Raw genomic sequence first — 12,298 nt, 5'->3', positions numbered from 1 at the left:
GAAGGGTTACCCTCTGCCCTGGGTTCTCTGGGTCTTGATTCTTCTAGCTTGACAAGTGGTTCAGAAAAGATGAAATGGAGACAGAAAAGGACACCCCCCACCCCTCCAGCCCCGACCCAGAGCAGTGTCTGCTGAAGCAGGCTGTGTCCCCTCCCCTCTGCCTCTGATCTGGCCGGCTCCCTTCCCAGGCTCAGGGAGGGAGTTGAAGGGAAGGCCACCCAGGTCCCTCCAGGGCCTCTCCAACCCTCCACCTCGAGCTCATTTGGATGGATGGACAGATAGGTTGTGGTTGGCACATGGAGAGCTGGCTGAGGCCCCGTTGGTGTATTTGTGCAATGCGCGTCAGCCCTTGCATCTCATGTTCTAATGACCCAAACCTCCAGAAGCTGCAGGGCCTGTCCTACTACCCGCTCTGCTAGAACATGCCTGTTTTGGGGTGGAAATTGGAATCTCATGTTTCCTCTCCGTCCATCACCCCCCAAGCACTTTCAGACCCAGGCTCTGTCCACATCTAAAATTCTATGCCAGCGACAGATGTTCCCATTCCCCTTGGCTTTCTAACAAGACAAACCTCGTCCTCCTGTTCTGCTGCTCCCACCTGAGGCTCCCAGCTCCCAGCCAGGGCTGGCGTTGGGGAGTTCGGAGGGATTTAGGATGATTTCTTGGGTGAGCTTTAGGATCTTGGCAGACCTCAGGGCTCCGGGCTGAGCAGAGAAGGGAGGGAGGCAGTGCCTTAACCCCTACCTGGCCAGGCACCTGGGAGGAATGAGAAACTCCCTACTTGGGCTCACCTGATGGGCCCTGCCCACAGGCTGATGCATCTATGTTGCTCTCCCAGAAAGAAGAGAAGGCCATGATTGCCAAGATGAATCGCCAGAGAACCAACTCGATCGGGCACAACCCACCACACTGGGGGGCCGAGCGCCCCTTCTACAACCACCTGGGTGGCAACCAGGTGTCCAAGGAGATGAAACGGATGGTGAGTAGCTGGCAGGGCAGTGTGTGGGCCACACTCTCCAGGGCTGGGGCCTCCAGTGGGTGTGAGGACTGGGCCAGGCCCCTCCTGTTACCCAGGGAATCTGGAGAGCCACAGAAGGAATCGTTGGAAGGGGGCTCGCCCTGACTTTGGACCAGGAGACAGAGCGCCTGACTTCCGACCCTGGGCTTTCTCCGTGGGCCCCACCATCTCTTGGCAGGCCGGATTTGGCTTTGGAGCAGAGCGGTGAAGCCCCTTCTTCATTCCCCCTTGGCAGAGCTTCCTGGTGTAGGCTGGAAGCAGACCCATCTGTCTGGACTCAGGGTCCAAACAGAGCCTCCAGGGCCTCTTGGCACTGTCTGGGGAGCCCCGGGGAGTTGGGTGGGCACAGGCTTGTCAGACACCTTCCAGCATCTGTTGCATTTCCCAGGCAGTTGAAACACATCTTCTGGCCCAGTCGCTCAGAAACCATCCCAGTGCTTTTTGGCAAGTGCCAGGTGATGGTCTTTTTGCCCTCTGTGCTGAGAAACGCCCTGCTAATTCCAGTCTTCCTGTGGGAGCATGCAGGCTGAGTGAGCAGAGGCCGTGGTAGGGGTGCTGCCTCCATCTCAAGGGACCCAGCCGGCCTCAGAGGACAGACACCCTCAGCCACCCCTGCACACAGCAGGGACGGGCTAATTCAGGATGCCCTGCCTGGGTTCTATCAGTAATGCTAGAAAGAAGACTTCAGAGGGTGAGAAGAAGAGAATGAGGGATGACAAGAAGTCAGTTTGAAGCAGTTCTTTATTTTTATCTGAGATCTTGGCTTCTGCATCTGAGCGCACTCCTCAGGTCAAGGGCAGCCTGGTACCCAGGCAGGAGTTGCCCGCTCTGAGAGAGGGACGGGTGAGGAAGCCGTGTGTGTGTGTCCACTGAGTTCCCACAGATCCAGGTAGAGGAATGGGGGGCCATGCCGACCCTAGGATCCCCACGTAGGGGGCCTGTGGATCAGACTGGGTTTAAGCTGCAGCAGCAGGGATTAGAGAGAGACTCCACGGGAGTCCAGCTGTCGGCAGACAGATCCAGGGGTCTGAGGGAGGAGACAGGCTAGGGACCAGTCATTCTGCTCCTTGCCAGCTAGCAAATAGCAGATGACAAAGGTTTAAGGAAAATGTACAGAAGAAAAAAGTGAATTGAGTCAAGATCACCATTTTAACTTCTGGTGGTAAAGAAACAACTCACAGGACACCAAGGTCCTAAGCGACGAAGAGTGGGAAAGGTCAGCCTTGCCCCAGGGCTTTGAACTTAGACGTCCCAGGCCTGGTCAGTGCCACCCAGGGCTCCAGGCCCCACTCCCGCTCCCTCCAGGCCCCTCCCCAAAGCAAAGAGCGGTTGCTGGATCCCCCCCTGTTCTCACCCCAGTTCTTGAATCATCTCCTGTGGACTCTCTACCCACTTGACCAGGACAGCCAAGAGGTGAGAGAGGGAGTGAGAGGAAAGGGGGAGACTGAGAGCAGAATGCAAGGAGGGAGCCTCTCATCCAGGTGGGAGGAAAGAGGAGGACAGGTCTCAGGAAGACCAGAGCAGGAGGACAGAGAGGGTAAGGGGGAGATGCGGGGGCGGGGGAGCAGGAGATGAGGGAGAACAGGGAATAAAAAGATGGGGCAGGACAGAGGTGGAGAGGAACCACCAGCAGGCAAGAAAGGTGCCTGCTTGTACGTTCTCCGTTTAAAATCTTCGGAAAGTTTTTTTCCTTAGCGATATTTGGTGCAGGTGGACTCTTTAGGTATTTCAGAGTCTCCAAGGGGGCAGTTTGGACTATAAGCACCGATTTGGCAGACGTTAATCATTGTTAGGACAAGAAACCTTGGAAGAATTAGCAGAAGGGCTGTAACTGGGGAAACAGTCTCACGGGAGACTGGCTGTCGGAAGGGCTCCTCCGTGGTGTTGGTTGCTTCACCCAGTGGGGAAGGAATGCAAAGTGATCAGAAAGCTCGGGGACACCCCTGTAGAGGGAGAGAAGAGGCTCCCCGTCCCCATCCTTGCTGGGCAGAGTCACCTGAGAGGCCAGCATCAAAGTACCATCCCCTGGGCCCCTGCCAGCCCAGTGTCTAGGCCAGGGATGGGATGGGATCTGGCAGCCGCCAGGCACACCATTGGCTTTTGGTGTTAAACTCACCCAGAAACCCTTGGGAAAGATATGCAAAGAGAAAGCTTCTACCCCGACTTCCACTGAAGATGCAGTGGAGGGGAGGGGATTGCATTAAGCAGTGACTGAGAGCAGTTAGAGGGGAGTAACTCGTAGTCAGCAGTTTATTTCTTTAAATCTTGTTCCAACTTTTACTCAGCTTTTAAGATGTAGTAATGAGCTGTGCTGGTTTAGGCATGAGTGTTGTAAGGTCTCTAAGGTTCTTTTTTTTAAAATTATTTTTATTTTTTAAATTAATTTATTAATTTATTTAGTTTTTGGTTGCGTTGGGTCTTCGTTGCTGCTGGCAGGCTTTCTCTAGTCGCAGCGAGCGGGGGCTACTCTTTGTTGCGGTGTGCAGGCTTCTCATTGCGGTGGCTTCTCTTGTTGCGGAGCACGGGCTCTAGGCGTGTGGGCTTCAGTAGTTGTGGCACACGGGCTCAGTAGTTGTGGCTCACGGGCTCTAGAGCGCAGGTTCAGTAGCTCTGGCTCACGGGCTTAGTTGCTCCGTGGCATGTGGGATCTTCCCAGACCAGACCAGGGCTCGAACTCGTGTCCCCTGCATTGGCAGGCAGATTTTTTTTTTTTTTAACATCTTTATTGGAGTATAATTGCTTTACAATGGTGTGTTAGTTTCTGCTTTACAACAAAATGAATCAGTTATATATATACTATGTTCCCATATCTCTTCCCTCTTGCGTCTCCCTCCCTCCCACCCTTCCTATCCCACCCCTCCAGGCGGTCACAAAGCACTGAGCTGATCTCCCTGTGCTATGTGGCTGCTTCCCACTAGCTATCTACCTTACATTTGGTAGTGTATATATGTCCATGCCTCTCTTCGCTTTGTCACAGCTTACCCTTCCCCCTCCCCACATCCTCAAGTCCATTCTCTAGTAGGTCTGTGTCTTTATTCCTGTCTTACCCCTAGGTTCTTCATGACATTTTTTTCCCTTAAATTCCATATATATGTGTTAGCATACAGTATTTGTCTCTCTCTTTCTGACTTACTTCACTCTGTATGACAGACTCTAGGTCTATCCACCTCATTACAAATAGCTCAATTTCGTTTTTTTTTTATGGCTGAGTAATATTCCATTGTATATATGTGCCACATCTTCTTTATCCATTCATCCGATGATGGGCACTTAGGTTGTTTCCATCTCCGGGCTATTGTAAATAGAGCTGCAATGAACATTTTGGTACATGACTCTTTTTGAATTATGGTTTTCTCAGGGTATATGCCCAGTAGTGGGATTGCTGGGTCATATGGTAGTTCTATTTGTAGTTTTTTAAGGAACCTCCATACTGTTCTCCATAGTGGCTGTATCAATTTACATTCCCACCAACAGTGCAAGAGGGTTCCCTTTTCTCCACACCCTCTCCAGCATTTATTGTTTCTAGATTTTTTGATGATGGCCATTCTGACCGGTGAGAGATGATATCTCATTGTAGTTTTGATCTGCATTTCTCTAATGATTAGTGATGTTGAGCATCCTTTCATGCGTTTGTTGGCAATCTGTATATCTTCTTTGGAGAAATGTCTATTTAGGTCTTCTGCCCATTTTTGGATTGGGTTGTTTGTTTTTTTGTTATTAAGCTGCATGAGCTGCTTATAAATTTTGTAGATGAATCCTTTGTCAGCTGCTTCATTTGCAAATATTTTCTCCCATTCTGAGGGTTGTCTTTTGGTCTTGTTTATGGTTTCCTTTGCTGTGCAAAAGCTTTGAAGTTTCATGAGGTCCCATTTGTTTATTTTTGTTTTTATTTCCATTTCCCTAGGAGGTGGGTCAAAAAGGATCTTGCTGTAATTTATGTCATAGAGTGTCCTGCCTATATTTTCCTCTAAGAGTTTGATAGTTTCTGGCCTTACATTTAGGTCTTTAATCCATTTTGAGCTTATTTTTGTGTATGGTGTTAGGGAGTGATCTAATCTCATACTTTTACATGTACCTGTCCAGTTTTCCCAGCACCACTTATTGAAGAGGCTGTCCTTTCTCCACTGTACATTCCTGCTTCCTTTAACACAGATAAGGTGACCATATGTGTGTGGGTTTATCTCTGGGCTTTCTATCCTGTTCCATTGATCTATCTTTCTGTTTTTGTGCCAGTACCATACTGTCTTGATTACTGTAGCTTTGTAGTATAGTCTGAAGTCAGGGAGCCTGATTCCTCCAGCTCTGTTTTTTGTTCTCAAGATTGCTTTGGCTATTCGGGGTCTTTTGTGTTTCCATACAAATTGTGAAATTTTTTGTTCTAGTTCTGTGAAAAAATGCCAGTGGTAGTTTGATAGGGATTGCATTGAATCTGTAGATTGCTTTGGGTAGTAGAGTCATTTTCGGGCAGATTCTTAACCACTGCGCCACCAGGGACGTCCTCTAAGGTTCTTTATTAATAAAAAGGTTGACGGGAGATCATACGTGGACTCCTGCTCATCTAACCGGGCTCGGGTAAGCTGTGCATTCTTCAGAGGCGGCAGGCTGGGCCCAAGTGTTCCCCACAGCAGCTTTGCCAGGGCAGGCGTGCAAACTGGAGTCTGCACCTCAGTGTGGATGAGCAGAGGGGCCCACGGCCTCTGGTCTTGCTGTAGGTCAGAAGGAGAGGACTCGGGGACTAAACAGAAACACTGAGCTGAGCTGCTCTCCAGAAGTGCTGAGGCACAATGGCAGGAACCCATCTGAGTGTCCTCCTTGCCGGCTGGGGACCGTTGTCCTAGGACTAGAAAGCAGGTCAGGGGACTGGAACCCAGTCTGCCTGTGTTCTTAAAGGCCCTTTGCCATGGTTTATCCACCAAAGTGTTCCCTGACTGCAGTCAGTTCACCACCCCAGCCCGGCACCCAGGAAGCCTAGAGCGGACCTGGCCCCCAACACCAGCCCCTGCAAACCACCAAAGGAGCACTGGAGGAAGTCAGAGACAGGTTCATTAGACACATTTCAGGTATAGTTCTGAGCTGTAGAGACCAGCGTAGGCATAATGTGGCTTGGATGTCCTCCGAGTAAAATCGTTGCTGGCCCCTGTGGTGGAGATCAGCGGGCCAGCCCCTCGCCATGGTCCACAGAGACTGGCCTGTCCGGACTCTCTGCCGCCCACTCGAGCTTGTGCCCTAGAGATCCTGCCTGCCCCCAGATGGGGCACTCACGTGAGAGACCCCAACTCCTCTAGCCTCGAGTGGGGACAGTGAGGTGGGCGGGACCCTGCAGCCTGGACCGAGGGCTTGGTGATTCTCAGAGGACGAGGAGAAAGGAAGACAGCCACTGGGCAGCCCGGGAGGAGCTCAGAGCCCACGGCTGGGCACTTGGATGTGGCACTAGGGGCTGCCAAGGCCCCTGGGAGCCTTGAGCTGGTGAGGAGAATAGACAGCACCTCAGTGCCCACGGGCCCCACGTCTATTTCGGAGCCCGGCAGCTCCGGCTCGCGGAGAGCATCATAAACCCCACTCCTCAGTGGGAATGAAGAGAGCTGTGTTCATTTGGGGTTTGGGTTCCCCCGACATTTGCCAAGCCCCCTGGCTGCCCAGCAGCGTGTTCCATGCTGGGCCACAGGGACAAGAGGCCACCCTCTGTCCTTGTCTTGGCAACCTGAAGCCACCTGTCCTGGGGTGCTTGTGCCTCCCCCACTGCCTCCCTGATCCCACCTCTTCCCATGTTAGGGGCCCCTCCCTCCATTCTGCCACAGTTGGTCAGACCCTGACACACTTCTGTCCTTTATAGATGAACTCTAGGTAGGGCCTTGAGTTTGGCAACCAGTAAGGGCCCTTCCCACCCTCACCCCTGCTCTGTGTGTGTGAACATCAGAACAGTAATCAAACCGGGGCAGGCAGGTTCCTCACCTCCTGGGTCCCCAGCCAGCTCCAGCCTTAGAAGAACACATTGGTTCTCAGATACCAGAAAAGCTGTTGCAGGTAACCAGAGTTTAGTTTTCTTAAGCTCAAAACTTGTGAAGTCCCAGGAGATTTTATGTGTGCTTGGCAGGAGTTGGGGGGGGTGTGAGTGTGCATGAGCTGTGTGTGTGCACAGGTGTGCACAGGCGTGTGGGGATTGATCGGCCTGGCAGTTTCCCTTATTTCCATCTGAGTAAGTGGCAGAATTGGGAGGGGACCCACCAAGCCCAGGGTCCAGGAGGAGGGTGAAGGAAGGTTTGGGGAATGACAAGGAATTGGGTAGGGGGACACGAAGAGCTTTGACTCATGGATTTTTCCAGTGGATGAAGTAAAATCACAGTGTGCCCCCAGCACGGAGCCTGTCCCAAACCCAGCTGTATTTGCCACATGAAGGAAGGAGGGGATGACTGAGTGACAGTGCTCTCTGTGTCCAAGCTCCTGGTGACCTGTGAGAGGGGATGAGCTGCAGCCTCCCTGTTTTCATCCCCTTGGTTCTCATCCTCCTCTCCTCCTCTCTCCGTCCCTCTCTTTTAGGGCTTTGAAGATCCCAAGGACAAGTGAGTAACCTGTCCTTCTTCACTTCAGCTCCCTCGGCCTGGGGGATGTCTCCAAATCTGCCTGGAGCTCAGTTTCCGTACTTCATGGAGAATGAGCCCAGGTCTCGCAGTCTTGGCTGGGAGTGAACAGAGCCCGCTGCACCTGAGAGACGAGCAGCCTGGGAGCTCAGGCCCCTGGCAGAGGGGCTGGACCTGGTCATCCCCCATTTATAATCTCCACTCCACGCACACACACACGTATGCACACACAACTACACACAACACACTCAGCACACGCATGTGCGCACGCGCGCACACACACACGCGCGCGCGCGCGGCTCCCAGGAAGATGCAGGCTTTGCACATTGGTCGCCAGCGCCTGGCCACGTCCCAGCACCCTGAAGGAATGTGCCTGTCTGTCTCCTCCACTCCCCAGTCTCAGGGGCTGTCAGAAATCCCACTCGAGGACTGGGCTCCACGCTACAAGTAGAGTGTTTAGTTCAGCACCCAAAGATTGTGAAACGTGCTTCCCAGAGAGTCCCCTGGGCCAGGCGAGAGCAGCCAGGTGGCTCCCAGGCCCTGCGGCAGAGGTCTTGCCTCCTGGTCTCAGCCTTCAGTTCAGGATGACAGTACAGCTAGAGAGTGAAGAGCAGAGACTGTTACCTGTAGGGGAAAAACAAACCCTTGAGAATAATTCATATTATCATTATCATTTAATAATACATCAATAGGGTTAGAAAATCCTTATTGTCAGTGAGGCCCCCCCAGCCCGCGGGCCTGAGCCTTGGGCAGTGTTCTGCGCGTGTGAGTACTTGGGCTTCTGGCCCGTCCTGGTGTCAATCCCAGCTTCCCCACGCCTTATTAGAGCTGATCAAGCCCCTCTGATGGGTCCGGGTGTGCGGGCTGAGCCGGCCCCCTAGCGGCGCCCCCTGGTGGTCAGCCTGTCTTGTGTCTGCGCCCCTTGCTCCCCAGGAACGCCCAGGAAAGCGCGAACCCCGAGGATGAAGTGGATGAATTTCTGGGCCGTGCCATTGACGCCAGGAGCATCGACAGGCTACGATCTGAGCATGTTCGCAAGTTCCTCTTGACCTTCAGGGAGCCTGACTTAGAGAAGAAGGTACAGCACCCTGGGGGGGACCACTCCCCACCCCCACCCCCCTACCCTGGTGCAGAACCAGGACCAAGGGGAGGGAAAGGAGGCAACAGGACGGCTCCCTCCCCTGTCTCCTTCTTGTCACTTCCATTTCCCACCTCTGATGCTGCCCTACCCAGGAAATGGGAGTTTTAGGGAGACTTCCTTGGTGGAAAAGGATACATCTTAATTTCTTTGTGTCTCAGTTTCCTTATCTGGGAAATGGGGATTTTTAACATACCTACCTCATGGTGTCATAGTGAGGATTAAACATCCATATATGTAAAACACATGAAACAGTACCTGCCACATAGTAGATGTTCAATAAACACTGCTATTTGTATTATTTTATTGCTATTGTTATTATTATTATTATCATAGTTTCCAGTGGACCATCCAGCTGCCTTTGGCACACTGGAAACTCAGAGTATTAGAGTTGGAAGGGGCAGTCAAGAGCTCTTTGTCTTGTCTCCTTAAATTGTGACTGAGAAAGTAAAGCTCAGAGTATCTGGGTGACTTGCTCTAGGCCACCCAGTGAAGTAGTGACAGAGCCAGAACAAGACCCTGGTCCAGGGTCTTTGCTACATGTCACAGGGTCTCCCATGTGTTCCGTCAACATGGGCTCCTGTGAACTCATGCCGTGGTCAAATGAGGCACGCCTAATCAGGAGGGAAGAATTATGGGAAGGGAACTTAGTCTGTTTACCAGCATAAATGGAACTGACTCATGGATTACCCTCTCTGGGTGACTCTGCCAGCACGGCCATTTGTGCAGCTGGTTGGTGTCATGGGGAGGGTGGGGGCTGGGAGTCAGGACCTTGGAGATGAGCTCTGTGACACTGGACAAGTTGAGTGACCTCTCTGATCCTCAGCTCGCTCATCTCTGAAGTAGAAACAGCAGCAGTCCTGTGCCTATTTCCTGGGGCTCTTGTGAGGATGTGCAGTGATGGTTGCAAGCCCCAGCACATGTTCTGGCGTGTAGTTGGTGCTCAGGAATGTGAGCCATGATCATTATGAATTATTCTCATGGTGACCCAGCCTGCAGAGTTTCTGGTTTAACATAATTCAACAGCCCTCCCCACAGGCACCACCATGTAGTGAGTGGACTGGTTTCTTGAGAGCTAAGGCCTGTGCTGATTCTCGACTGGGTCTTCCAAGTCTTGGGAGTGTGCTGTCCCAGGTGTGTCTGGGGTGGAGGGGAGCTGGAGCAGACAGGGCCAGGTTCCTCCGCCCACTCACCCTGCCCATGTCCTCTCAGTACTCCAAGCAGGTGGATGACCGATTCGGTGCCTACGTGGCATGTGCCTCGCTCGTCTTCCTCTTCATCTGCTTTGTCCAGATCACCATTGTGCCCCAGTAAGTACCCCATACCTCCCAGGCTCCCTCCTTTGGCTACTGGGGCTCCAAGGGTGGGAGGGGAGGTCATGTAGGAGAGCAGAGGCGGGAGTCTGAGCTGGACTTGCTCAGGCAGGGAGAAAAGTTTACAGTCTTGTCCTCAGTGAGACCAGGAAGCCAAGAGTCTGCCTCCCCCATGATGGGTAGGCCATGTGCTCGTTGCAGGTGGAAAACTTCCGTCTGGGCACTGCCCGGCGCACGGGAGACCCCTTCTCTCCACTTCATCCTCTCATCCCGTTTTAACGCAGACCACTGTTGCCCATTGAGTCACCCAAAGTATTCACCAAGCTGGTTTCTGCATGACCTTTGGTTTTTGCAAAAAAACAGTATATCTTCAAAAAATAAGGGTTTTATGCTATTCCAGATATTTCAAAGAATGGATTTCAGATTCTGAAGCCTTTTCTCTAAGAGGTGTTCCTGAAATCTTCTGAGGACTGGCTGTGTCACTGAGAGAGGCCTGTGGCTTCCAAGGGGACCACTCTGAAATGGGCTGTTGGACATGAAGTGTTTGTTAGGTAGTCATTCACAGTAGGGTCACAGCTAAGTGAGAAAGATAACCTCTCCATGTATGTATGTGTGTGTATATATATGTATATATGCACATATATATATATACACGTATTTTTTTACTTTTTATTATGCAATATTTTAAACATACAGTAATTAATATAATCAACACTCATCCCCTAGATAGAACAATTGTTCTTTTTTAAAAAAATTAATTAATGTATTTATTTTTGGCTGTGTTGGGTCTTCGTTGCTGCGTGCAGGGGGGTTTCTTTAGTTGCGGCGAGCAGGGGCTACTCTTTGTTGCAGTGCGCGGGCTCCTCATTGCGGTGGCTTCTCTTGTTGCAGAGCACGGGCTCCAGGTGCACGGGCTTCAGTAGTTGTGGCACGTGGGCTCAGTAGTTGTGGCTCGCAGGTTCTAGACCACAGGCTCAGTAGTTGTGGCGCACGGGCTTAGTTGCTCCACGGCATGTGGGATCTTCCCGGACCGGGGTTTGAATCTGTGTCCTCTGCATTGGCAGGTGGATTCTTAACCACTGCGCCACCAGGGAAGTCCCAGAACAATTGTTAATATTTTGAAAGATTTTTTTATCTATCTTTTTCTGATTTTTTTAATTGAAGTATAGTTGCTTTAGAATGTTGTGTTAGTTACAGGTATATTTCTGATTTTTTAAGGTAAATTTTAGACACGAGGACATTTTCCCCCTAAACACGTCAATAGACACCTGTTTTATGGCATTTTGCTTCTTAACCACAATGCTTTATGTACCAAACAAAACTAACCCCAGTTCCTCTATAATCATCTAATACCAAGTCTGTATTCAAATCTCCCAAATTGTCCCCCTAAATGTCTTCTACTCTTAGTTTATTCATAGCCAGGATCTACTCAAGATCCACTGGATGCATTTGGTTATGTCTCATAAATCTAACTTAATCTGGAAGAGTCCCCTCACTCCAGCACCTTCTGTTTTTCATTTTGAAATAATTATAGACTTAAAGAAAGGGTACAAAAGTACTACGGGGAGTTTCTGTACATCCTTCATCCAGTTTCCCGTGCTATTGACAACTTATATAACTGCAGTAGAGTAATCAAAATCAGGAAATAACACTGCAATGATATATGAACTAATCTGTAGGCTGTATTCTAATTTCATCAGCATTCCCCCAAATGTCCTTTCTGTGTTCCAAGAGCTGGGCCAGGACCCCACATTGGATTTAGCTGCTGTATCTCCTTAGTCCCCTCCAATCTGTGATGCTTCCTTGGCCTTTACTTACCTCTCATGGCCTTGTCACTTCTGATAAGTACTGGCTAATTAATGTGTAGAATCTCTCAAATTGGATTTGTCTGATGTTTTTTCATGATTAGATGGAGGTTATGTATTCTTCACAAGAATCCCACAGAAGTGATGTGTCCTTCTCAGGGCATCATATCAGGAGGTACATGACGTTGGCATGTCTTATTACTCAATGCCTTTTATTTTTAATGGCACTTATCGTTGAAGAGATGGCCCTTGCGTTTGTATCTGCTATGACCCTGTCAGGATACCACAGGTGAAAACCAGACACTGGCAGCCAGCTGCACCCTGGTTATGCAGTTAATGTCTGTTGCCCCCTGCACTGAGACCATGCAGAGCTGGTGGGATTGTGGGTCTTTACTGTCATAGGACTCATCTTCTGTATTGAAATGGAGCTATAGGTATAATAAGCA

The 12,298-nt window shown here is 50.7% G+C and overlaps 1 protein-coding gene across 3 annotated transcripts in view; it reads left to right on the top strand.

The window, feature by feature from the left end:
* The window catches only part of ADCY5 (adenylate cyclase 5), a 155,839-nt gene that overhangs the window by 110,709 nt on the left and 32,832 nt on the right, over nt 1-12,298 (top strand). For all 3 annotated transcript variants that reach the window (XR_003792385.1, XM_029214843.1, XM_029214842.1), the window contains 4 exons: nt 839-979; nt 7,556-7,578; nt 8,530-8,674; nt 9,947-10,044. Coding sequence is in view for 2 of the 3 variants with exons in the window: in XM_029214843.1 (XP_029070676.1) it covers nt 839-979; nt 7,556-7,578; nt 8,530-8,674; nt 9,947-10,044 (407 nt within the window). In the remaining variant the exon portion in view is untranslated. The remainder of the gene's footprint in view (nt 1-838; nt 980-7,555; nt 7,579-8,529; nt 8,675-9,946; nt 10,045-12,298) is intronic.

This window comes from Monodon monoceros, unplaced genomic scaffold (genome assembly GCF_005190385.1).
Source record: "Monodon monoceros isolate NGI ecotype Baffin Bay Population unplaced genomic scaffold, NGI_Narwhal_1 Super_Scaffold_11, whole genome shotgun sequence".
In the NCBI taxonomy this organism is placed as follows: Eukaryota; Metazoa; Chordata; class Mammalia; order Artiodactyla; family Monodontidae; genus Monodon; species Monodon monoceros.
Note: the sequence above shows the minus strand (reverse complement) of the source record. Positions and strands in the feature narration are given on the sequence as shown.